General features: G+C 43.1%; 2 protein-coding genes across 3 annotated transcripts; one reads left to right on the top strand and one right to left on the bottom strand.

The window, feature by feature from the left end:
* Positions 1-846: 846 nt before the first annotated feature.
* Positions 847-2,579, bottom strand: LOC124405865 (partner of Y14 and mago). Of its 2 annotated transcripts, none has more exons than XM_046881125.1 (3): positions 2,429-2,579; positions 1,963-2,059; positions 847-1,875 (listed from the first exon to the last, which is right to left on the bottom strand). In XM_046881125.1, the coding sequence occupies exons 1-3, from the start codon at positions 2,457-2,459 to the stop codon at positions 1,365-1,367; spliced, it is 639 nt and encodes a 212-aa protein (XP_046737081.1). In that variant the 5' UTR covers positions 2,460-2,579; the 3' UTR covers positions 847-1,364. The 2 variants fall into 2 exon arrangements, with proteins under 2 accessions (XP_046737081.1, XP_046737080.1); XM_046881124.1 differs by having other exon boundaries at positions 1,963-2,074; positions 2,429-2,576.
* Positions 2,580-4,449: 1,870 nt separating this feature from the next.
* LOC124405710 lies at positions 4,450-25,949 on the top strand. Its single transcript, XM_046880840.1, has 15 exons — positions 4,450-4,759; positions 6,959-7,129; positions 7,268-7,395; positions 7,539-7,776; positions 8,058-8,174; positions 10,237-10,466; positions 10,542-10,751; positions 12,174-12,387; positions 13,545-13,819; positions 14,286-14,607; positions 14,907-15,383; positions 16,991-17,121; positions 21,083-21,240; positions 24,500-24,759; positions 24,843-25,949. Exons 2-15 carry the CDS (start codon positions 6,991-6,993, stop codon positions 25,358-25,360), a joined length of 3,417 nt encoding a protein of 1,138 aa, XP_046736796.1. The 5' UTR covers positions 4,450-4,759; positions 6,959-6,990; the 3' UTR covers positions 25,361-25,949.
* Positions 25,950-26,173: the final 224 nt, after the last annotated feature.

The raw sequence follows: 26,173 nt of genomic DNA, 5'->3' as shown, positions 1-26,173 counted from the left end.
ATTTTTATAATTTATTACTTACTTTAAAGAGACTTATAAATTCAGGTTTCTAATCTTCTTTCCCAGCTTTGAAGAGAAATTCCGATTTCCGCATATCGGTTTAAATTTTCTCTGCGACAGGCCAGTTTCCGCGATCGGCCTTCAATCCAGGATCCTGCGGTTTATCGTTATCATGGGGCTGAGCTCGCCTCTTTAAACGAACGATCCATGGTCGCAGAAAAAAATATCAATGAATAATTGGCGTAGCGCGTTCATCGGTATTTTCCAGCTATATATACATATAGCGGATTATTAATGGGATTGTAAAGACAACTATTAACGATAAAACTACGCACATCTTGAAGCAATAACATGCGATCATCTCATGATGAATGACTTAGATGACACGAATATTTGAGATATAGGTCGTTAAGAAAAATTCAATCGTTTTACAATTTTTTGGGAAACAGTTTTGAATCTCTCCACTGGTTGTATCTGGTAGACATTTCTTTACATTGCAAAATGACAGTCTGCAATTGTGGGTGAAAAAAACACAAACATCGTTATGCTCGCAATGGAGATCCGCCTCATAGCTTTAGCCATACTCGTTCTGCAGCTTACGCTTTTCGAAAGGGAAAAGTTGTATTATGAGATGATCGTTATCTTCGAGAAATCGCAGAGAGTAGCACAGGTGATGAGAATAAAAGTACATACTTGGTTATTTGTAAATCATCCCTATTTTAATACAGTTTTGGTCAATGATGATGAATGTAATTTATTCTCTAATAAAATTTGGAGTAATCTAATTTAATTTATTGTTACACTAGCGTGAACATTATGGGCAATTTTTTTTACTGATACTTTTCGTTCCATCTTTCATTTTACATTTTGCATCATCGATATTTCACGATAACTTTATGAATTTCAGGTTTCCGGTTAGTACTGTCAAAATCATGCTCATCGAGTTTGTTGATTGTTACAATAATTCGCTCTAATGCTCATGTAGACATTCAGCCGAACATGTATACATATACATTAAATAAAAATCACATAACTAAATAATCTAGGTCATAAATCGTTATTTTTCAAATAATTATCACGTGCATTTTAATGTTCGAGAATTGGCGTGAATAAATATTCGACGCGACTGTACAGTACAAATAATTTTGAAAACTATGTTAAAACAATTATTATTCCTACTATTATTATTATTATTATTATTTCGTAATTCCACTCAATATTAATATAATAAAACAGCAAACATTCATAATTATCCTAAATGGCACAATTACATTTTGTACCGATAAAGGGAGACAAGGGTAAAAAAAAAGGAAAAAATCAAAATAATAATAATAATAATGATAAAACAGTAGATTGGCAGCCTTTTACTGGTTCTCTTCCAGCTGCTCAATCTCCTTCAGAACATCTTTTTTCCTCAAGACTTTGTCGGTCATTTCTTTTTCAAGATTTTTCAATTCACCCGACTTTATCTTCTGCTCTAGTGTCTCAATCTCTCGCAATTTTTTCTTGAGGTTTTTGAGCCTTTTCGCTGGATCTGTGTTTTGACTGGGCAAGTTATCGCTTGGATTCGAAATAATATTCGTATTATCGGTCGCTTGCTTCTTGTCGCATTTCGGGGTCGCTGGTTTACCATTCTCTACAACGGATTGTGATATCGTAGTTTTACCAAGATCTTCCGTCACTACGTCAACTGCTTTACTCTTACTCTTCTTCTTCTTCTTTTTACCATCGTTTGCCAATACCAGCCCTGGTATTGGCGGTGGTTTCGCAGCTTGTGCTTCCTTCTTTGCTTTATGGGCCGCCACAAATTGAGGGCTCATTCCAACAGGATAAGTAGGTTGATTTTTGGTGAATTGTTTGCCCTTACTCTCGTAGCTGAAACAAATGTGAATCGTTGACAATGGATGAAAAATTTTCCCTCATTTCTTCTTCGACTATCTATTCAAATGCATTTTTACGTACAGCGGAACCTCTTCTTGAGGTACGTAGCCATCCTTTACTCTTCGAGGTTTTCGCCAAGTGCCGTCCGGACGCTGACTGGCCGGGATGAAAGTTCCGCCTGCGTCAAGAAAACCTTTCTCTATACTTAGCATGTAAATAAAATATAAATTCAACGGCTATTTGTTGAGTGAAGTAAGCAATCCAGTCAATAGATAAAAAATTTAAACCGCTAAGCTTAGTTGCCAAATTTAAGTTGAACAATAAAAAACAGTTAATGATGGCAACAATAACAGTAACAAAAAGTTAAATTCAATATGTAACAACAAATACAGTGCTGTTGTTCAGGTGGATGAGGTGAAACAGGTGGAAAGCGGGCTTGGCGTGTCGATCACTGTAGTAAACAATTGTTTATAATGTTTAAGGTTATAAATAGATGAAGATTATTGGAGGTGATTTATTATGTGTAAACAGGATAGAATCGGTATACCTTGGTCATCCTTGATGTACGCCGACGCCATTATTACATATAAATATTAATTTTAGTCACAACTTTATTTAGATTCGAGGAAATTGTCTATAATTCCCGGTTCATTATTTTTCCATTTCTCTTCCCTACGATCACAAACGCTTTGATTTAATAAACGTCGTTGCTTAGTGTTTCTCCTTTTCAACCACAGATGACACCGCCGTTCGCCTCTTATCCGCTTCGCTTCAACGTACAGCGGATAGACGGAAAACAGGCGCAAACAAATTTCGACAATCATAAGCTAGGTAACATTCGCCTGCGTGTAGGCAACTTGGATGTAATCAAATTATATTTGCACAAGCGGCTATTGATTCCCGTTTGGCCCATCCATCATAAATAGCGAATACGACGTATGCTCCAATGTTTTCAGTTATCAGTTGGGGCTGTGCGATCAATTTGACAAATTCGATTCTATACTGCACACGTCGCAATTCACAGGAAACTCACACATTATGGAATCGATGAAATAGGGATTGATTGTAATGTGAGATTGCTATAGGCAGTTTTCAGTGCATAGAAGATTAATAGTATGCTGTGAAAAAAAAATTACATCTATGATCGTAGATACGCTGGAGCAGGGATGTTAGATTTTTTCAAAGTTCGGTGTAGACGATCTACTTTGACAAATTTCACTCTCTCATCTCAACGACTGGTGCACTAAAATCCGGCTTTCGCTGCTGCCATTTGTCGTACTGCTGCCGTAATAATTATCTCTTAATTATATGTACACGATATTCTACTCAGCGATACTACATTTTCTCCTATAAAAACGTTTATGTGCAAGATTCTGTCAAATAGCAGAGTGTAAAAATGCATGACAATCTGTTATAATTTTATCTACAGTTATCACCATGGCATGAATATATACATATATAGGTTTCACACCTCAAGTTGCATGTATAAAATGCACGATGAATTACATTAAATCCGCATCAGAGCCTGATCGTTCCTTCGTTCTATATGGTTATTAAAATCATTCGAGTGAAATTCAATTACTCACTGTCTTATTATACGCGTACCAATCAAGGAGATCTGGGGATTCTGACGATGCGATGCATCTTTATTAGCCATTCCAGAGCTGCAGCACGGCGCGAAAGCTTCCTGATTAATTCGCGTCAATCACTCAACGTGGCAATAGCCCTTCGTCGTTTCCACTACCTACCGAGGTAGCTGGATTTAACATCAAATTACAGAACAGTTAGGTAGGTACTCCGCGTGACATAAAGCCGACGCTGCAAAGCTGCCGTACACGTATATATACACGTAATATACGTCTGGTGCAGAAATTTAGGCATACATCTATATTGCGCCCAATTTACACTACGATTAATCGTTGTTTGCACCTCTGAGAGCTCTTGGATTTTACGTCGGGTCATTAAAGTACTCTATTTTATACCTGTTTGACGTAGCAGTCATCGACAAGCTCTCACGTGAAAAGGTGTGTGTATTTACTGCTGCTGGCGAAATTCCTGCTCGTCGCATATCAAATATGGTATGAAATTGTTTTTTTTTTCTTCGTTTTTGTATCATTTTTCTTTTAATTGAAATAAATTAGTTCTGTCAACATCGGAGTTTTTCTGGAATCTACCTGAAGACGATGTATTCTTCGCGTAAACGGACGAAATAAAACATTGGATATGGAACATGGCACTAATTGTAAGAAAATCGGAGTATATTTCCGACCGTAATAACGTGACGTTGCGTAGAAGCTGAAATCTAGTTACAACTAACGAGGTGTGAATGTGTGCATGCGTGTTTACGGTTTATATCCTTCGGTACGAAGTATGCGGCTGCAGGCGCACCCGTGCAACCGGAAGTGGACGTAGGAACAATCGGAATCGGAAGTGATTCCGGTGCGGTGACCGCGAACCGTGGACGTCGCATTGTCATGGAACCAGTGAACGAAGTTGGGATAATATTGTCCGTCTTTGTAGCAGCATGAGGCCCAATTCCTCGGGGTCAGTAGGACTGCGACAGTGGAGCGATGCCGGCATAGATCCAACCCCCACATAGTACCGTTCGTATAATAATCCAACTCCTCTTTTCCTACGAACCGTCGACACATGTATCGCGGAATTCGGTTAACAACGAGCCTACGTCCACACGTGTTTTCCAAAATTTTGCAAATCAAAAAAATCGCGTCTTCGTCCACACCGCGTCAGCCTCGATTTTTTTTCAACCGTCAAAATCAAAATGGTTCGACACGACTGACGTAACGAAGTTTCGTCGCACACTTCGAAATGAAAGAGCAACACTGGTAATTCAATTTTGCGCCGAGAGGTTCGATAGCTGGTGAGTCCTTTTTCTCATATACCTACTCTGAAATTATTTGACGTCAAATTTTGATTCTAATTTTTATTCCAACACTTCTGGGGTGGAGATTTTACGCGTTCGGTACGCCCACTTTGTGATGAAATCTGTCTTCCCGAAATAGAAAATTTGAACACTACTTTGTGAAATTTATTTAATTGTGAAGTTTAGGTCGGCGTCTTGGCAAAAGCCGGTAACACGTAGCTTGTATATCCGGGGTAAATTGGAGACGTTTATTCCAGCGATCGGTTGAAGCTACTGACGCGACGGGACGGCTTTCAAATTGATTAACTTTATCGGCTCAGTCACTCGGTTACTTCCGATCAATTAGTCATTTCGAATTTGATAGCTGTAGACGACGGTGGCAGACGGCCAATTCCAACTTGCGCGACGTAAATCCGAACGGCGCAGCGTTTAATTGTAAGTCGGGAATATGTATTTGCCAAGTTATATACGCGTACAGCCGAGACAGTTTTCAACACAAGGCGTGAATCGATGCTTGCAAAGAGATGAATTTGCAATATAGCCTGTTCTACAAAAGTGGGTATTTTTTCGATCCATATATATATAGACTCGTTTCGCTCGTTCGGTGGTAGATTTATAAATTCATACTTTGCAAGTTTTGCAACATATCATTCTTGGTCGATTCTTCATCGGCTTTCATAGTGAAGAATTGCACGTATTGTAGGTAAATGTGTGGAGGATTCGTTAGAAGTAGCAATAATTTTACGTCGTGCGAATGACGTCGCATCTTTGTACGCGTTTTGATTTACGCGTCTGTGCATAGAAACCGAATGTGGGTATAAGTGCGGGAAGTTCAATACGTGTAGTAAGTTAATATATGCGCGAACGCGTAGACGATAAATCTATTGGTAACGTAATATATGTAACTCAGATTTATTTTTCCGCGAATGTCCAACATCGAGAAAGAAATGGGTCAGGTAATTTTTCAAGTTGGCGCGCCCCGCAAGAGTTTGAAAAGTTTTTTCTTCGTGATAAAATAAAATATTACAGTAGGTAACTGAATATTGTAATATACGAATTTCGTTCTCAATAAATGCAGCTATAATATCGTGACACAACAAGTATTACGAGAATAAACGATGTAAAAAATACAGTATCCTTCGGCAACATTTATCATTATTATGAATTTTTTTCCCTACCAAAATCATTAATAATAATAATTCCCGAAGAAGTTCAGCAACCGGGTTGCAGAACCTGATCGATAAATCGTATGGCCGAGGTTCAGCTACGCCGACGTCTACATCGCAAGGTGAAAAACGTCGCTTGAAAAATGTAGCTGACTGTGTGAAACGCTTAGCCAAAATTCCGAATTCCCGCAAGAATTTCACGTGCTATAGATACAGAGCTTTAACCTAGCATAGAGCCGTCGGTATTCGCGGATCGCGGAACATGAAAGCATCGGTCCTATCCAAGTCCTTTCTCCGAGCTTATCGGTTATCAGCGCAGTCTGGGGCCGAAAAACGCTGCTCGCAATGCACAAGCGATAACGAAGAGAATATCTGGAGTGAGATATTACCGAAGTGGTGACGTCGAGGAGGAGGAGGAGGAGGAGGAGGAGGAGAACCGCGATTTGAGTCGTCGGTCTATCTCGGCATCCCCTGCGGAGCATGTCTGAAACGATTGCTTATCTCCTTTTCGGCGTAATATATCTTAGCCCACTCAGACATTTCTACCAAATTGACATATTTGCCAAGCCCCGAGTTCCCCGTACCTACGTATATACATCCATATAAGATACGTGCATAAAAAGGCTTAGGAGTCGGGCGCAAACGGCTCAAGCGGAGGATCACGTACCTCGAATATACAACGTGGAGAGCTTTCAGCCCTGTTTGTCACACAACACAGCCTGACCTTCAAACGGAGGCAAATACAGTTTTCCTCATATCTGTGACATTTTTTTCATCGCATTTTCGTCCTTCCTTCGTGCAGAAGCTCCTCGGTGTACCCGCGTATTTTCACAGTGGAATTAAACTCGCGTCAGTTTTTCAAACTTTCTCCCTTTTCTTTCCTTCACATTTATTTTTTCCGCTAGAAAGTTTCTCGCGTTTTATGCGCACGTTAAGAGACCATCACCTGCAGGACACGGCTCAACGCTTTTACTCTCACATTGTACGAGGTCCTTGACCAATTCATTTCCCTCATTTATATATTTTGCAGGAGATAAGCAAGTACGGCTGCTGAGGTAGAGGATGGGGTGTGCGCCGAGCGGAATTTCCGGCAAAGGCGGCCTTCGACTTATGGCAACAAAAATCACGTTTTCGAAGGACGAGTTGGACAATCTGAATGATTACTTTACCAAGTCTGTCGCTGATTCGATGGGGGTAAACGGTGAGTTTTTTCATTTTATAATCGCTTCATACTCTGGACCATATTTGGTTCGCTCAATTCTGCGAGCAAGTTACAGTCTCTCATGGTTTCTGTTTGAAAAATGAAAAAAAAGAAACAATAATGGTGTTTTATCTACAGCTGATACCACAACGATTGAGGCTACGGTTGAAAGATTGTTGCAGCGTCTCTTAGTCGGGGTTGGGAATATCGACAGTAGATTCTCATCGATGTTTCTTATCTCTTTAAACGATCGCAGTCGAATCAAGGTAATACGAAATTATCACAGTATTTCAAGACGATGAGTTGTTTAAAGCTTTCAGAAATCTCTTCTCAAAATACTGTTTAAAATATGTTAAACCTTTTTTCGATGTTGTCTATTAATTTCTTTGATTTTCACCTCGATTTTCAGCAATTGAAGTTCGAGTACCTGGTCAGGCTCGACGCTCTCTCGTCGCCAGGCCTCACCTCAGACCACGAGACGCCTGTCAGCGTCGAAGAAGATGCGGCCATGCCAGGATTTGCGCGCGTCAGGATCCGGGGAATGGGTGCTGAGTCCTGGGGAGAGTTTCTCGGACCGGGAGGTCGTCTGAGGAGAGACTTAATCAAAGCAAAGCTGGCGAATCTTCTCGCCGCAGCGACGAAGCCGGGTAGGTGGAATCTCCTTTCACTTATTATCTCTTCAAGGAGCCGGAAGGATGAGTATTGAATAGTAGATTCCTCATACGCAAAAGTCCGACGAATAAAATCGTTGAAATCCTCGCGGTTTATTATTCATTCATTTATTCATTTTATATCACTTGCTTTGAATTTCTGACAAGAAGTACGGACGAGAACGAAACGAGAGAGAATTCTATGTTTTGCACACCCTCGCGTGAGTGAAGAATACGCGCAAGAAGAAAATTTCTGAGAGGAAAAAATGTTTTTTCAGGATCAACAAACGGCGCTGATGAGAGGCTGTGCTGGACCCCGGGACAAGTGGTCGACGCCGAGGTGCTCGAAAAAATATTAAAGCAGCCGGATCACTGCAGGATATTCTACGGGCCAGGTATGAACACCGTCTATGTACCGCCTCTCAATTTCCATTCAGCATTTCCGTCCACTGATACGATACATAGGCTATATTTCGCTAAGGAAGATACGATACATAAGATTATCGATCCAGCTTCATCGTCGAGCCTCAACTTTGTCCGCGAGTCCAATAGTGTGATAATAATCTTTAACAAGATGCTATAAATAAGACGTAACGAGTATCAACGCTATCTTTGTATCTCGTTAATGCAGCCCCTTATCCTTAACACCGCGGAATCGTCTGCATACGGGGTGACGCGTTTATTTCGATGAATTCATACTTCAGGGTCACATGGTAAAGAAAAATTTTTTTTGCATGTGATCATTAGAAGCTTTACAAGCGTCCGCGTCATACTTTGGATGACTTGACGTGAAAAATTTGACACTACAAAGACTCGACAAAATTGGAATGATGATATATATTGCCCAGAAAAGTATTAAAAACATCGACTAAGAAAAAATGAAAATGGAATTTCATTCATGATGCAGTTTTCACTGTTCTCTGATGTTTGTTTCCCGATGTCAGTTGATTTTCAACATCTCACCCTGTGCATATAATCATAACGCAAGGGCGGTAAATGCCTGCATTAATTTTACGCATAGATAGGGTGTATTACATTGCTTATTATAAGGAAAAGCGAGACAATATCCTGGCTGCCGCGTGCAGACACAGTGTACTGTAAGTATAATATACAGTCGATTATTTTTCTTTTATTTAATAATGACTTTCTGCTTTCCTTCACCGGTTTGCCTCGACACGGCTCGGCTTTGCGTCGTCAAGTTGGCTAACCGGCCCCGATGAATTTTTCAGGTCGTATATTACGCTAAAGAAGGGACAGCGAAGAAGCAAGGCAACGGTGAAGAACGAGTAATTCGATATAGCCAACACCCGTTAGACGCATATAGTAAATCATGCCGACGCTACGGCTACGGAGTTGGTTAATTGTAGCTGACGGAGATTTAGAATTATGATCCTAACGTAACAATTCGCTTCAACGCTATACCTTTATTATATACGTAAGAGGGGAAAATTTTTTATAAAGCTCCTTTATGAGCTGCGAACGAATAATCTTCGCCTCTGTTCTTATAGGTACACTCCACGCTCTCAGAAAAGTTATTTGCAGAGTCAGCATGGATATCTATCTACCTCGCATTTTATTCTTTTCTCAATTAACTTAACAATATACCTACGTTCGTTCGTTTAAAAGCTCAGAATTATCCCGAAATGTATTTTAGAGAAAGAGCAGATTTAGGTTTAAAGGCTGGCAGGTTACGCACGCAGATGCAGTATCGAATTAGATGTATTTTTACGAATTTCCAAATTCCGCGCATTTTTCACCGTCAGGGTGAAGAATGCCGTGCGATAGAATAGGGAAGAGTGGTTTAAATTCATTTTGTATACAGGACTTCGGACTCCCCGTTCCGCGGGAAACTTTCCTTAATTTATGGTGACCCAGCCCAGCGCGCCCTTTTCCAGTGGCCCTTGTCTCTGGGTTTTCTTCTCTCCTAGTGTGCTACCGCAGAAATAGTCAAGATAAAAGTATTAGACGAGATTATATATCACCGTTGATCATAGGAATTGTTATTTATGTACCCACGTGGCAAAGTTATCACGACACTTCCGGTAACGCCGGAAGTAATTGGACGGATCAATGCGCATGCTTGGGTCGATTTCGGTGGTGACGAAAAAAAAGCACAACTTTCAATTCTCAAATCGAATTCTCGAAGACTTTTACAGGATTTAAAAAATTGGGTTTCATTTTCGGTTAATTGTACAGCTCAACTATAACTATATACCCTTACTTTTTCATTAAAAAAAACCGGATTGCGAGGACGAGGAAACGAGATGCATTACATGTCTACATAGTAAAAGTTACATGTTTCGTCTCAGGATACATAAGTGATCCTTCGCCCGCATATTATACGGTATAAGCATCTACAGAGTTCGCGGAAAGTTTGCGGGAAAGTTCTGGCAACGCTGAAAATGAAATTCCAAAATTCAAAGACCCTCGTAAACCTCGTTTTCCCTCTTATTTCAGCCCACGAAGAAGCCGTTTTGCCGGAGCCGAGGGATCATCGAGTTGCCCTCGTTGAAGACGCGGCGGGAATCCTACTGAGGATCGGTATCGGCGGTTCGAAAAATCGCGAGGCTGAAGTCCGGCTTTCGATTGGAGTCGGCGTATCTTCGTGGTCTTCCTTGGCCGATTACCCTCGCCGAGTTCCTCTTCATCACTGCGACGCTCTCCTGCACCTGACCGCCGCGCAAACAGTCAGTTTACTAAAAAACGATCGAAAAAACGATTTCCCAAACGAGTTCACCAACAGTTTTAACTCCTTTTTTCAGGGCATGTACGTCGTGGCCGTCGGTCCGTATCCTGGTGCTCGTTGCGAGGACCGGTCGACCCTCTGGAGGGTGCGATTTCCGGGAGCAGAAACGGTAATGAAGCATCACTATCACGAGGACAGCGTTCCGGCTCTTACAGAAACGGTACTTGGCGGTATTCTGGATCAGTTACGAGGAAGAGGCGAGTTGAATCTCCCAATGAAAAACAAGGTGAGTTTTCGGAAATGAAAATACTAATGGGGTTCGAGTTAATGAAACCGTGTTTAATTTTTTCCTTTCATACTTTTCCGCTCTTTCCTTTTTTTTTCTTTCTCTTTTTACTCCTTTTCTCTCTTATGCCGGAGCCCTTGGAGAGAAAATTTCTCCCCCCCGCTGGGCAGTTCAAACTTGCACCCACGGAGGAATTTTGGCGCGAGAAACGGAGGGTTGTTTTGATAATATCCAGGCGGTCCAGGGTGGTCTGAATACTGGAAATGCAGCTTCTGCTCTGCGCAGACGCGGTGTTTTCGCGATCTTTGTAATAATTTATCGCTCACCCCTGCAGCGCGCGAGGCTCGAGGGACTGCCAGGGTAAATCCCTGACCCCGGCGCGATGAATCGACGCACTTAATGAGAAAAGTTACATCCACCTGGTGGTTTTAAAACGCGAAATTTTTATGGATCTCGCGATTTTAGCTGCAGCGTGACGCGTAATTGGTGCAAAATTGGGTAATCCAAGTGAAGGCGGAACCCTCGTTGATGCGGGAACGAGGTGTTGCCCAATCATTAAACTTGTATCACAATTGCGGAGTAGAGCTGGACGAGCAGGCTCGCATTTCTCTCGACGAGAACCGACTGGCCGTGTTCAGTTTGCCAAGAATATTAAAGGGCTTGTACGAATGATGGATTACTTATTTAACCCTTCCATTTATTCATCGCGCGGTGTGTCGCCACCCCCTTTGAACAGCGAACCGGTTCGTTTCGTAATGTTACCCGAGGAACAGCCCCGCAGACAAGTTGCAAGTACTTTCATCCCTTCGAAACTTGCACAGTATTCGGGGTTGCACTGGCCCTGAAGTTCAGAGTACAGGAAGAAAAAGTGGGTCGATACATTCCGATGATGTCGCAGGATTAAATTGAACGTCAAAATACTAGAACAGTTGTTTTAACGAAGATTTATATTTCTAACCGTCGAACGACGAGTTTAAGCTTGCGATAAATGATGGTGTCGTGTATTTTGAGAACTTTCTACCGAGTGGAGGAAAGTTTTTAGTGCAACCTACTTGCTGTTTTTGCCATCTCTGTATCAGTAATAGACTCATGAATTTTGTTTGTTCGCAAGAGAGGGAAAGAAACGACAATCGTCGAGTTGGATGTCAGCGTTCTGTCGAAAACTTACTCAACTTTTATTCTTTACAAGCTTTCCTTCTTTCTATGTAGGTTAAATATGTTTTGTGATTATTCGGATTGTTTCTCCCTTGTGCTTATTCGTTTGCTTACATTTGTTGTAGTAATATCTCGATCTTATAATAGTTAGATTCTCCCATCAATACGAGTAATTCAAAGTCAGCAAAAACTTTCCCGAATAGTGAAAAAATACAAGTCAGAAATGAAGATGAAAGCGATAATGAAACGTGTACAAAATCGTTTCAGGACACACTGAGAGTCGTCTCGCGCCATGTGCTGAAAACAATTCACTGGTGGTCTCTGGAACGAGCAGGACCAGATCCTTTGCGTAGCTGGGCTCCTGGTACACTGTCGCGACACGTGTTGACGAGCCTGGACGAATTGGTCACAGCATTGAAGTGTCAAAGTTTAAGATGCTATTTCTACCCGAGATGCAACGTGATGCTACAGTGTGCAAAAGGTAGGTAATAACTTTCATCTCTCGAGAACGATCTTCGCTGTTATAATTAAGCCAGCGCAGTGCGTTGTAGGTATTCCATGGCTGCAGAGCTTGACAGGGCGAGCTTGTTAAACGGAAGTGAAGTAATTTCGCACGCTTAGGTAGGTAAGCACTTCGGTGCAAATGAAATTTCAGGAAATTGTCAGAATGAATCTTAGCTTAAACTGCGAGTTGGGTAATTTTTAAGTTGCCTGTACGGATGGCGAATAGTTGAGATGAAGCATCTGTGTATGCCCGTAGTTAGTGCTAACTTAACGTTAAGCAAGTTTCCCTCGACGTGATAAACGTGATAAAAAAATAAAAAAATAAAAATTAAAGGCATCAGAGAATTGTTTTTTCATCTACGATGTTCTTGCGATTGTTTAAATCGGATTTCAATTACGATTAAAAATTTTCTATCAAAATTCTTTGAAGATGCAGCGACAAATCCGTATATTACCGTAACGAAAAATCGTAGGAAATTGTTCTTCAAAAAATTGCTCGCAGAGAACCCTGATGGAATAACTCGATGACCGAAAGTCAGGCAATGATATAATATGACATCCTTTGAACAGTATATAATTGACCGTTTCACTTGCCAACGGTGATGTTTTTTTGATTTTTCCAACTTAAAAAAAGAAAGAAAAAGAAACTGTGAACCAGTATCTACGCCATTTTCCGTTCATGTATAACGTACTTGATGCACTGCAAACACTAGCTGCAGCAGGGTAAAATAAACTTCGAAAATGTTGACAGCCGCCGGTTTATTCGGTCATTAAACATTTCACTGAAGCGTCATTCGATCAACATTGCTATTCCATCAAACGTAGTTATAGATACTCACGGGATTTAGGCGAGTGCTGCTGACGCGATACCAGACATCAAACGTGCGGGTTGTGAACGTTAATTCCAAACGCAGCTTCGCCGCGGAAACTTAGATTGCTTCGGGGTGTCGATCAAACGCGATATGCCAGGATCTGCTCATCGCCACCGTCAACTTACGACACTGGAGTTCCTGGTTTCCAGACACTTGTACTTAGTTTAATTCAAATCTCTCGCGAAATTAGAACAAATTTAGGTACGCGCTATTTTCGTTCGATCAGTTGTACCGTCGTGATCGGATCGATTACGATTTCCAGGAGGAATTCTCCACCACGAGGACTCGTACCTGTCGGACTCTCGACTCCTGGAATCATACCTGACGGCCCTGCATCAGCATTCGATGAGCAGTACTCCAGTGGATCTGGAGCCGTCCGACATCCTGGAGAACGAGCTGATAACGCGATGGCGTCGTGTGATCGCCTCACTCCCTAGGGGAACGATGGGCAGGCATTGTGGGTACAGCGGGAAGCAGCTCGAATACCTGGGTCTGGTGATCAGGGAAGTTTTGAAGGTCAAGAAAGCCGTCCTACAAGTAAGATTCCTCGCTTTAGAAGTGCGAAATACGTGTCTAATCGTAAACTTGGAGCATGAAATAGCGGCGTTGCGTCTGTGGGATCTGCTGCATCTGTTTCTATAACTGTAAAACTGCAAGGGGAAACAAGTCAAACAAGTTTAACTTGCACTGAGAGTTGAACGGATGCGCATAATTCAGGAGTTTCCAGTTGAAGCGATTCGCTTCTCTGCCTCCGTCCGCAGACATCCACGTTGTTGTTGTTGTTGTTTTTCTTCTTCCTCTTGTTTTGTTGTTGTCGTTGTTGGGATTTACTCTTGTCTGTTCCGCGGTCTCGTGTTCCGATGACCGGTTCCACATCGGACACACATACTTAACTGAATTTAATTGATTTCCTTTGTAATATCGGCTGTTTTCGATTCTCCTTGCTTTCAGTTCCATAGAAAAATTTCACTTATTTCTTCTTATCCTCCGACATTTTTTACAGAGCGGAGACGACGTTTCCTTCCTACAGAACTTTCCCACTCCTGGTCTGCACAGCTCGGAACCAACAGAGAATCTAGTTTACCTCTTGACTCTGGTCCTGAGACAAGCCAGGGATCAAATCTACGCCGTGACGGACCGTCGGAACCGGAAGCAAGCTCGTCGCAAGAGGTTGAGACGCAGAACCAACAACAGCGCGACGGCTTACTTCGAGAGATCCGTTGACGTCCTCATCGATATCGTCAGGAGGGATCGAGAGACCGCTTACGTCGACCTTGAGAACAACCTTGTGCTTGCCAAGACTCTCGTCAAGTGGCTGTATTTTGGTGAGAAGTATGATTTTATCCGTTATGTTTGACGATGAAGCACTATATCTGCTCGTGGGGGATTTTCCGTCGAGTTTTCTGAGGTCAATTTAGCGGGAGCCGAGTTAATTTCAATCTGACAAAGAAGAAAGAGAGAAAGAGAGAAAGAAGGGGGTAATTAAAGTTGGCTGAAGAACTTTTGATCATGGAGAAAAAAAAAAAACATACAGAAACACGTCCGAGGAGTTAGTAGCACGGTTTTATATCACTTGAGTAAAGTTTCAATGTCGAGTTATAACTGTGCGAACGTTTACCTGCAGGCATGGAACACGACAGGAAAACCCTCGGGCCAATCCTGCACTCCTACCTCGGGAATCTGTTCAACTCATCCCACGAGAATGCCTGGCACGTGGAGTCGTGGAGGAAACGAGAGGAGATATTTAATACGGAGATGCGTTCGTTGTCCCTCTTTTGCAAGTTGGTTACGACGCAGGAAGTGTCGCCGGCTAACGGGGTGGTCGATTCACTCTCTAAGGGTTGGACCTGGGCTGAGAATGTAACGAAAATGATCGAGCGCTCGGAGAACGGTTTGAAGCTCGTTTTCCTCGCTGACAAAGTCGCCAGGTACAATCTCACTTTTGCCAATAATAAGGGTCTCAACATGTACTCGACGTGGAGCAAAGCCAGGAATGTCAGCAACGCGGTCAAGCGCACCACCATCGCCAGGACCAACATGATCACCATCTCAAATCTCTTGCCTGGCATGAATACCGCAGGCAGTTACGGCACGAGTAAAGGTCAGTACCAATTTGGGAGTCAGATTGGCACAGGGCGAAACTTGACCCCCTCGCTTTGATGGAATAGGAAGAAATTTAATCACTCTGCGGGCGACGGGGGGGGGGGGGGGGGGGAGGCTTTCACTCTACCCTCAAAGCCTATCCAAATCTTTTTTCGTAGCTTATTTTTTAACATTAACGTCTGGCAAGATGTTGGTACGTGTAAAAATTGTTTGTTGACTGATTTTTTTTCTAACCCTGTAAATACTGGGTGAAAAAAGAAAATCACTTGTCGGAAGAAAACGGTAATTTACACTCTTTCACCACCGAGTCTTTCGGCCTGATCACACACTTTTACACCCGCTAATTAGCTGCTATTCAGCTTTACGTCGAATATAATGTTCTGAGTAAAAGAGAAATAAGGCCTCAAAAATTTATCAGGCATTCGAAGGTTCATAATTTATGAGAATTTACTAGAAATACTGTTCTCAATGTACATGCATAGAGACTGCTGCGATTTAATTGGATTGTCTCATGAAGCAATCGGATCGGAAAAATTGAAGTTAAATCGAGGTCCCTGAAACGTGATTGCATTGCATGTCATGGTGAGATGAGCAGAATTAAATTAATAAATCCGCAAACTTGTGCAGCACATAAAGTTAAATTGAGCTGCGAAAATACCGGGTTGACTGTTCTTTCTGTCGTTTCTATTGCGAGACACTCGGAAGGTAGGATCGTCGAATTTGACGAAAATTTCGAAGCTACGAGGACGTCGTATGATACCTGAGCCTCAATGGTGACGTAAAACCCCCACGTACGTTGGTGGTAATAAAATGACCCTTGACCATTATCCTCGGTGCGCTGACTCTTTATTCGCTTTATGCCTCTCTCTTTCTCTTCGCATTGTGGACCACGTATTTCCACCCTCTATCAACCCTCCCTTTTTGCTCATCGCACGCCCTTTTTCCTCGCCAAGGTCTCCGATCCATGCGATGAAGATTTATGTTCCACTATTACGCCACGGTCCTGGCAGCCATTCGAACTGAATTCAATTTGCTAACGAACGTGACGGATTACGGCCGAAAGATTTACAATAAAATTAACGAGATGTTGATGCGTATTTTTCGCTTCCTTCTCTTCTTGAACAAATCATCACTCACCTACACAAACAAAAACAACGGAGATACCTTCTTGGACTTCTTCCTGTTGACCCCAAGCATCCTTCTTTGCAAAAATCTTTCGGGTAAAAATTTCAAGCACCTGATTGGCACTGAAAGTACAGTATAACAATTGGTGAGTCAGATGACGAAGAGCATTTCGGAAAACTTTTTATCCAAAGAATGAGGATCGTCCTGCGAACATTGCAAGAGGGTTTAAGGAGATTGATGCTACTTTACTGCAACGACAGCAGAGGCATCTTGAACGATGAAAGAATCCACATCTTGACCGCATTATTCTGTCCGATCGAACGCGGATCCGCGCACGCGAAGCTAAATTGCAGTAGCGCTAGCATCAGCCCCATTCTTCCGTGTCGATTAACAATAACCGACTCCCGAAGTAACAGGAGAAATTCCCTGGCTCGTTTCACCGCCTCCTCTAATCCAGTTATGTCATTTATTGGCTGGTAGAATCGGCGAGGCACGTCGTTCTGCGGGAGGCAAGTCCTTTGACGAGTGTGGTATCCATGGGGCGAAGACGCGGTCGTCAGAGGGGCCCGGGGGGCTTGGTCCCAGCGCTGGTGGCGCTCAACAAGTTCAGGGTAAGTCCTCTCAAACAGTTATTGGATATTCGATCGATGTGGGCCACCCACGTCCCTCTGTTCTCGACCTCCCTGATATTTGCCTTCTCTTTCCTTCGACCCTTCATGGTATGGAATTAATAATACTTGTATCTGCAGTCTCACGTCATTATTTTGTAGTTAATTGTAATTTACTTTTGGACTCAAAGTTGACATGAAAATGGGAATACATGGTTGTCAATAATCGGAATGGAGTCGTTTTTTTGAGACGCTCAAAAAATCTTTCGCAGCTTCTCAGTCCCCGCGTGTATGCAGATAATTAAATACTTGAGGACCAGATTTGGATGGACACACAAATCCCTGTCGGCAGCTGGGTCACGGTAATTTGCGGCCGGGTGTAACCGTGCGATCTCGAAGCTTCGCTTACTATCGCCTCGTGGTTTCAAACAGCAAACAACCTAGGGAACAACAGCAGGTCACAACTGTTGTGCTAAAACTCGCGTTATCAATCGTTTTCAGAGGACAGCGACGGCTGACTGATGGGAGGAGTTCGTTCGCCAGCTTACGAAAACTGAAATTAATCAAAGAACCTCGATTTAGGTCTAAACGAAAAGCCTTTCAAGAGTTTTCGACAAATTTTCTTCCAACTTGTTTCATTTGAAGCGACGTTTGGTTGCGTAGCTAGATGCTTTTATTGCCTACTCGGGTAATTAATTATCGTTATCGCGTTAGGACGTGGTCAGATATCAAGGATCATCAAGTCTGTAGAAGTTCAGGGTTTCGCCAAACCATCGTGGTTAATTGTTCCGAACTATCAAACTACCTCGAAAGCCTCAGCGGTTAGGCACACTGACCCAAATACTGCGGGACGTCGATTCTCGTAAACAGCAGTATTATTGTCGAAGCTTATTGCCCCTTCCGGTAACTCCGTGATCCTACATCTATTCGACGAACAAACTAATCACTACGTGAACGATGAAATCAAATTTTTATCATTAGTTAAAGAATTGTAATTGTTTGGTCGGATGGTATACGCGCTTTCGAAGAATATCAAAAGCTTCATAGAATGGAAACTTCGTCACTTGAAGATTCCTCGAAAGCTCGTAGAGTTTCAAATTTGCCAGATAGACACTTCACGACTGTCTAGAAATAAAAGTGTACTCGAAAGTCGAGCGTTTTCATTGATAACAATGCCAATTTGTATCGTTCTTAATTAACTCTGTGCGGGGGCAACGCCTTGAGACCGAAACTAACGAGGGTTTAGTAAAAGCCACTGACGATGTGGCACCCAGCAATGGCGTTGGACTCAGAGTAAAAAGAGACGTACAACGTACGTAGTCCACGTTTCTTTGCTTCCTTTTACAGCCCTCGTTAAACGTCGCTTCACGGTAAGTGGCGGGTAATTGTTCACAGAGAAATCGAGAAATGTAACTCCACGTTTATTCATAGCTGTTGCAACAAAGTGCTCAGCACTTAGAGAATCCCACCGTTAAACACCGACTAGACAATTTCTGTCTTTGTGCCAATACGCTTTGAGGAAGGTTTTGAATACGAGCTTGCCGCACACCAGCAGCCGGCTTCTAGAGTTGTTCAATGTTCGTAATCCAACGTTAAGACCTGAGTCCAGAAAAAAGTTCACTCCGTCTCTGGAAAGATGGAAGTTGATCTTTCGGGTTAACCGGCATTTGGGAGACGGAACAAAGTCGCGTCGTCCTCGGGTTGACGGGGCGGCAAATTCAGCTCCGGGCTAAATGATTTGCCGCGAAGACGATGAGGAGTGTCGACGAGCATGGCGAGGTGGGAATAACCCTAAGTTTGGGCTTCGTTCCCGCGTGACGCGTGACAAAGGAACTTGAACATCTCCGGGGATTAGCGGGTTTCGTGGTCGTCTTTCTTATCTCTAACACCGTTCCATCAGCTCCGTAAAAGTAAACAAGACACCATTGGCGCCTTGGACGACTTTCGCCTCTTCGTTCGTCTCCCAGGGGCTGCTGGATCCGCTATAATTAAGGGCGATACCGATATCCGAATTCGTCGAGGAGATTATTTGCATCCCTCCATGTTAACCGTACTCAGAGACATCGTCTGTCTCCTCAGCTCTTCCGTTTTGTTTGCCCTCAAATTTAGTGAGTAAACTAACTGCTCGGCTTGTTTGGTTAAGTCCTCAAGAAGCTTCTCTTAATTAAGAATTTATTAATAATTGTTCAATTTTCGGAGTGATACGCGATCCAAGTAGTCTCTTCGCTAGAAACAGCAGTTGAAATTACCTTCTTACTTCGCGAACTTGTTTCAATCTGTTTCCTAATAAAATGCTCTACGGATTGTAACTCGTGGTCGCTTTTCGGACGGCAGATTTCACTCTACTGGGAGCTGGTCAAATAATGGCGTAAATTTAGCAGCTAGCACCGTCTCGAAGGTATAATCAAGTCTGATTTTCTAGACAAATCCAGCGTGCTTCACCTTATTTAGCTCAAGCCTCGAAATCGTGCTCCCAAGCGACCTCACCACTTCTATTTGCTCGATTTCCGGCTTTGGCATTCTCGTGGTGAGAGAGTAAGAGCCCTTAGAGAGATGCCCGGGTCTCTGTGGGACCTGGCCTCAATTATTCGTCTTACGAGTCGGGGAAAACCGCAAAGGTTTAAATTGTCCTAAGACGATGACGCGGGTGTCTAAGAGGCTCGATGAATTCCGTCCCGTCGGAAACCCGGTTCGATGTTAAATCGGCCGGTATCTTGCATAATTCAATATTGCCTCGCCAAATACTCCCGGGAAATTGATGTTGGCCAAGAAAATATTTTCACATTCTTTTAGCCTGAAATATATTATTTGAAAACTTTTGGCAACAATAACTTAGTTCCCCGTTAAATTTCCTCGCGTCACTTCCTTCGAATCTTTTATGTATATGAATTTAGCATTGAAAACCCCGAATGTGGATGGTCGTTATTCACAATTAATCTTTGCGACTTAATTCTGTTAAACTGAATGGCCATTTGCATTTTTCACTCTTCCAGTGAATATGGAATTTTCCGTAATTTTTACAGATTTGTTTTATGGGTCGTTTTATCAGTTTCCAGTTATTTTCTGATTGAAAGCTTATAGTTTAATATTCCGTTTATATGTTGAAAGCTTTCCCGCACGCTTTAATAATCGAACAATATTTTTCTGGGACAATTCAATATCTGCGGTTAATATCTACGCAAATTTCACCACCGACATGTAGTATTTTGAGGTATAGGTATGATCCGTCATAAGTACAACAGTGCTTGCTGAATCAACAAAAAACTTGGAACCATCTCGTCTCGAGGAATCTGGAATACCAATATTTTCAATTTCAGACTCTGCTTTCATATTATACCTTTCGTATTTATTTGCGCACGAATCCATGATGAAAAATATGGCCGATAGTTCTGGTTGAATTCCGATTTTTCTCTCTCGGTACCACGTTCAATTATTGTTTATTCTGAACTGCTTCAAGCAGACGGGACACAAACGTTGTAAAAATGTCCGCTGCTGTGTTTAAATATAAAAATAAAGCTCCATGAATTTTATTTGTTTTACGGGGTTGAAATCTCGCTAACAATTTCTCTGGGAAACCTCGTAATTAAGAATTCAGGCTAAAAAAATTTTATTTACTTTAAAAATAATGCTGATTGGAAGAAAATTTATAATAAAATGAAATAATTAATAGATTTTCAGAAAATTGCTGAGTTCCGCTGAAACTTCCGGACTACCTTACTACCTTACTACCTTGACCCGACTTGTTTTTAAGTATCTGCAAAGTTATGTAGAATGATACAGAGTTTTGGTGAAAGTTTAGAATATCTCTAAATAACCAAGGAACGTCCCAATTCTCGTAATTCTCAGTATTTTCACTTCACTCTATTTATCGTAATCCTGGTAACTCAGGGATAGGTGAAACAAAAAATCCAGTAACGAGGCGAACGCGCAAGAACTTGCAATGATGTCGGTTTAATATTTTCAGATTCTCCAAGAGGTGGCAGCAGTTTTGCCCCACGAAGAACGAATCGCGATGCTGGACGCGGTTCAACGGGTCGCCCGGGAGGCGTCCCGACGTTCGCGTCGTTCGAGTTGCCCGGACCCAAGAACCTCTGGGTCTCCTCGCCAAACTTATACCCCCAGGTGAATAAGCGCAGTGGATTTTCCGTAGAGTCACAGCATCGGCATCCTGAGAGAGTGAAAGAGAAAGAGAGAGAGAGAGAGAGAGTGAGAGAGAGAGATAGATGCATAGATAGATGTTTATTACGTTCATAGCGATGTTGGACAAGTACATAATGATAGAAAGAAAAAAGAAAAAGAAAATCTTAATACAAGATACCGCCGAAACAGAAACCGAAAAAGCAAGTAAGCAGAGGGAGAGAGAGAGAGAAAGTAAAGAGTTATTTTTCGAGGATCAACCCTTACGGAAAAAGAGCCCTAACTTGGGTGTAAATTCGTACACTCAACTTTTTTCTTATGGGAATTTAGCGTTATCTATGAGTTGGGGGTGAGAATTTACATCAAAGTTGAGGGGTTTTTTCCGCGAGGAAAAAGGGAACCGGGAAAGCGGGGGTGCATTCGGGGGTTGAAAACGCGGAGGAAATATTCCGCGGCTCGAACATTCGCCTAAAGGTCGTCGAGCGTCGGAACGGCGACAAAATAATTAATCGACTACTTCAACGGGCCGGTGAGGGGGTGGAAAATTGAAGCTGGGTAAAATTCTGGCGCAGCAATTAAAACGGTGCCAGCCAGGGATGCTGCCGCGTGAACCTGACTCCTCGCAGCTCTAATAGTGCAGCCTGGTCTCTACTGCTGCACTCGGCGTGTCTAGTTTGACTAGGAATCGGTCCAGGGTACTCAGCGTGATTGCGTCGCGTTGCTTCGTGTGTGCAGTCGAGTGAAGCCCATCAATACTCGGTCCTCGAAACTTTTCTCCTTTTGTTGAAGCTCGATCGTCAAAGTTGCGATGTGGAGCTGCTCTACTCCGGTTTTGATTTCCATTAATTTTCACTTCGGGCTCGCAGAATCGATCGCCTCGAGATCATGAAAATCCAATTTTCTGTTGTGATCCGATCCATTCCCTCTAAGTCAACGATTCTTCACCCTTTTTTGCGGATTTCTAATGTATCAGGGATTACAGGCGTCGAAACAAGGAGTAGAAATGTGATCAAAGATAGAAAAGCTTCCTTTCCGACGTTGATTAACAGCAGCTTCTAAATTGTGGGAAAGTTTAACTCGGCCAACTTCAAGTATCACTTGATGAGAACTTGATCCTGTTGATTTTTCCTCGTTTTGTCAAGGCTTTTACGGAAACTGTGGGCAGCTGATACATCCGTAATTCGTTTTCACCGTCGCGTCGATTCCTCACCGTGGAAATGAAACCGGATCAACAATATGATCAGAGTGATTAATTTCCCGATGGGCTTTGGGCTCGTTTCGTATAAAAGGGTCGAAGGGCGATCGAGCTGGCGAAGGGAGGACCTGGCTCTTGTCACGTGCGTTATCGGGGGAGAAGTATCCGGTGTTTTCGCGGTTTCGTGAGAGGTCCGAGGATTATTCGGGCTCGGGGATTCAGGCTGGACGGCACGGCTCTTCATCCATCACCTTTAACCTCGCCGCGCAGCGAGTCTTCAAATTTCACGTTCTACCAGCCACCGGCATTCCCATGATTCAACTTCCAGCTTCCAGCTTCCGCTTTTCGCCCTTCTCTACACTTCGCTCTTCGACACCTTGCCTAACAGATGAAGGGGGCCTGAATTACTGGCCATTTGTAAAGTTCTCGAGAAAGTGCCGAGGAACTTTAACGGTTTCTAACAAACGCACGAGTTGGCTTACTTCATGCGCTGCGTAACAATGCTCGGCGAATATTTCACGGACGAGGTCTAATCCTCCTCGAGTACAGTTCCTCGATTCTTAATTCCACGAGGCACGGAATTCACTTTCGAACTGTTCGGCTTCGTCCCATCGAGCAACGCAACCATAAATTCTGCGATAAACAGAAGCCCAGAATTCCAGTCTCCCATATGTTTCGTCGACAATTTTTGTAGTCGGAATCATGAAGTCAGTTTGCAAAAAGTACGTCTATACTTTTAGCTTATGAAATCAAGCACTTTGCACCTTCGCTTTTTGATTGCAAAAAAGGTTTCAATTACGCAATGTACGGTATGCATGATGGGGAAAATGTGAACAATGGAAGTGTGGGATTCAACACGGAAGGTTCGTGCACGAATTCATGCGATACAAAAGGATAATGGAAGGCTCGCGAGGAAACGTGTAAGGAAACGTTATGCGTTGGTCTAATTTATGGGCATCTCAAACTGCGCAGCTTTTTTTTTTTTGGGTAAATGTCAAGACTCAAGAATGAGTTTGAAATTGTTTGATGAAAATTTTTCCTTCATATTTTTTTTTTTTTTAAATTTATTATATCTTTATTCCAGCACCACGAGCTGGAATAATACAGTTTTCTCATTCTATTCACGAAAGTGAAACTGATTCTTAAGTAAAATCTATTTTCAGTCAAAACAAACGTCTCTTCAATATATTTCAACATAATATCCAAGCTAGCGTGACATTGAAAGCGCCATTGACTTTTGGGGGCTTAATTCACCCTTCGAATCGAGACGATCTATCACTTGATGGTATAAAGCCCAATCCAATCAAGCCAGTCCTAAAAAGATAGCTTTTCCGGAAAAAAACAGGAATAAAACAAAAACTAAAAAAAACTTGAAAAAAAAAATCTGCAGGCCTCGGTAATTACGGCATAAGGAGTGAAAAATCGATGGACGCTTCCGGCACGGGGAAGTGACAATTATTCTACTTCGGTAAAATCATTCCCCCCTATTCATTAGGGCACACTCTATCGCTCCGTATCACCGTGAAATAACCCGGAGAATGGTAATCCATATGTCTTTGTCCGTTAGGCAATACATTGCGAGAGATTAATCCAAAACTGTATCGAAGCAGCGTAGCACGGGGCTGGAAGCCAAATTGGTTTGTCTAGATCCAATTACAACGGTTCGATAGTTTCGCCGAGAATTCCGTAGTCAGATTTGCTGGACAGAGTTGTCCTTGTTACCGGTCCACTTCAGTCCTGACAGGATCTGCCTTTTACGTCCTGTCAAGTTCCTGGAAAAATACCAGAATACATTCAAGCTCATTTGCCAGTCTGGCAAGGACAGCTGAAGGTGAACAAGAACGTATGCAGGGAAGTAGATAGAGTTCGTTTGAATTAGCGTCATAGTCAGGACTTGGGGGTATAGTTTATCCTCGGAAACATCCTCCCGCCGCTGCAGGAACCCCGTGACCTAGTCTGCTAATCGATAGCAGAAATTCTATCTCATCGGTCTAAATCCGCCCCAGGGAGAAGCGAGATAATCATTTCAATCGATCCACATTCCCACAGATCAGAGTCGAACCTGGACCTCCCACCGAGTCCGGCTTTGTCTCCGACGACACGGCAGCACAGCATCATCGCCGAACATCAGAGGCAGCTGCATCGCGAAATGATTGAGATGCACGACACGATGACCCGCGGTCTTCGACCCAGGGGTCAACTGCCTGCTTGGGACTCGGCGTCCCTTGCATCCTGGACATCTTCCGTTGGGTCCTTGGGGAGGACCAGACTGAGAAAGCACCGATTGCCGACGTGGGATGGAGTCAGAGGTGGGATTGTCATCCGATTTGTGTCCGAAGTTGATAATTTCAAAAACGACTCGCGGATAATGCTTGGAAATATGTTGTTGCAGGTCCATCGCCGATGTGGGACAGCGTCAGCACCGACGGTGGAATGGGGAAATCCCGATCTGAGGAGATGATAAGTCGGGAAGATTCGCCGAAATGGAACACCTTGGAACGTCAGCATCGCGGTAGTGACGGTCCAGATTTCTGTGAACTTGGCGGTCGCTTGCCGAGTTGGGATTGCTTGGAGGCGACTCTTGATCAAAAGTTGTCCAAGTTCGACGTCCCGGCGGAGCCCGACTCTTTGGAGATGAACAGAGACGTTGGCATAGATTATCTTCTCGCTGCTAATGCGAGCAGAGAATATAACGGGGAGGATGACGATGCCAACGAATGCCGGAAGGCTAGATCGCAGTGGAAAACTCCCCTCCTGAGACAGACCGATGACATGGCACTAAAGCTCACTCTTCCCAAGGACAATTCCCTGCCGCCGACGACGAAGAACAGGGGGGAAAAAACGAGCGGCAAAAAACAAATCCAGGAGAAAATTAAGCGGATGAATTCGGGACGGCAACAAAGCGGTTAGAGTCGTCGTTTGCAGTTTGATCAAGTGATGAAGGATACATGTGTTTCGGAATGAGCGTTGAGTGCATGCTGTAATAAACAGGGGGAAAAAAAATTGTTGAAACACAAGCGAAGCGTCTTGGAGCTATCGATATCAGCCACTTGAGAAAGCTCGAGGGTTTTCAATTGCAGGGATTACTTCTCTCCGCCTTTCTATATCCCGGAAGTGAAGGAGCTTGAACGAATTGCCGATAACCCGGTCTCGGAGACAGCAGAACTCGTTGGCCGGAGATACGTTTCGACGTTTTGCAAACGATGTTTGAACGAGCTTGACGTAACGTCGTAAGTACGACGAATATCATTTTCAGGAAGGAATGCAGCCGTTGAAAATTGAGGAATCGATGCTCCAAGCCACGTCAGCCTCTGGAGAACCACTCGAATAATAATTAGACACCAATCCGCTCGATCCTGATTACCAACGCTAATCCTTCAAAGCTGAAGTTCCACTCATTCGCGTTTTATGCTTATCAGAATTTTCACTGCTCTCAACGATGCGATACTCTGCACATAAAAAGTGGATATCGGGTGAATTTCATTCAGCGGAAAAGCATAAATAGTTCAGACATATATCGAGGATCGAAAGAACGTTCCCTGATTCGGAGTCAGGTTCCATTTCAGACGCCGTCGGTCCCCCGGCGTGCGACGTCAGATTGACTCAGCAATCGTTAACGACGTCATGTCGAGTTGATCAAAGTGGGGCAGGTAATCTTCATGCGTGATCACCGCAAGCCTCGTCACTTCTCGACACCGGGTCTTGAGCAACTACCGTAATATT

Source organism: Diprion similis, chromosome 4 (genome assembly GCF_021155765.1).
Source record: "Diprion similis isolate iyDipSimi1 chromosome 4, iyDipSimi1.1, whole genome shotgun sequence".
In the NCBI taxonomy this organism is placed as follows: domain Eukaryota; kingdom Metazoa; phylum Arthropoda; class Insecta; order Hymenoptera; family Diprionidae; genus Diprion; species Diprion similis.
The sequence above is the reverse complement of the archived record's forward strand: the minus strand, read 5'-3'. Positions and strand labels throughout refer to the sequence as shown.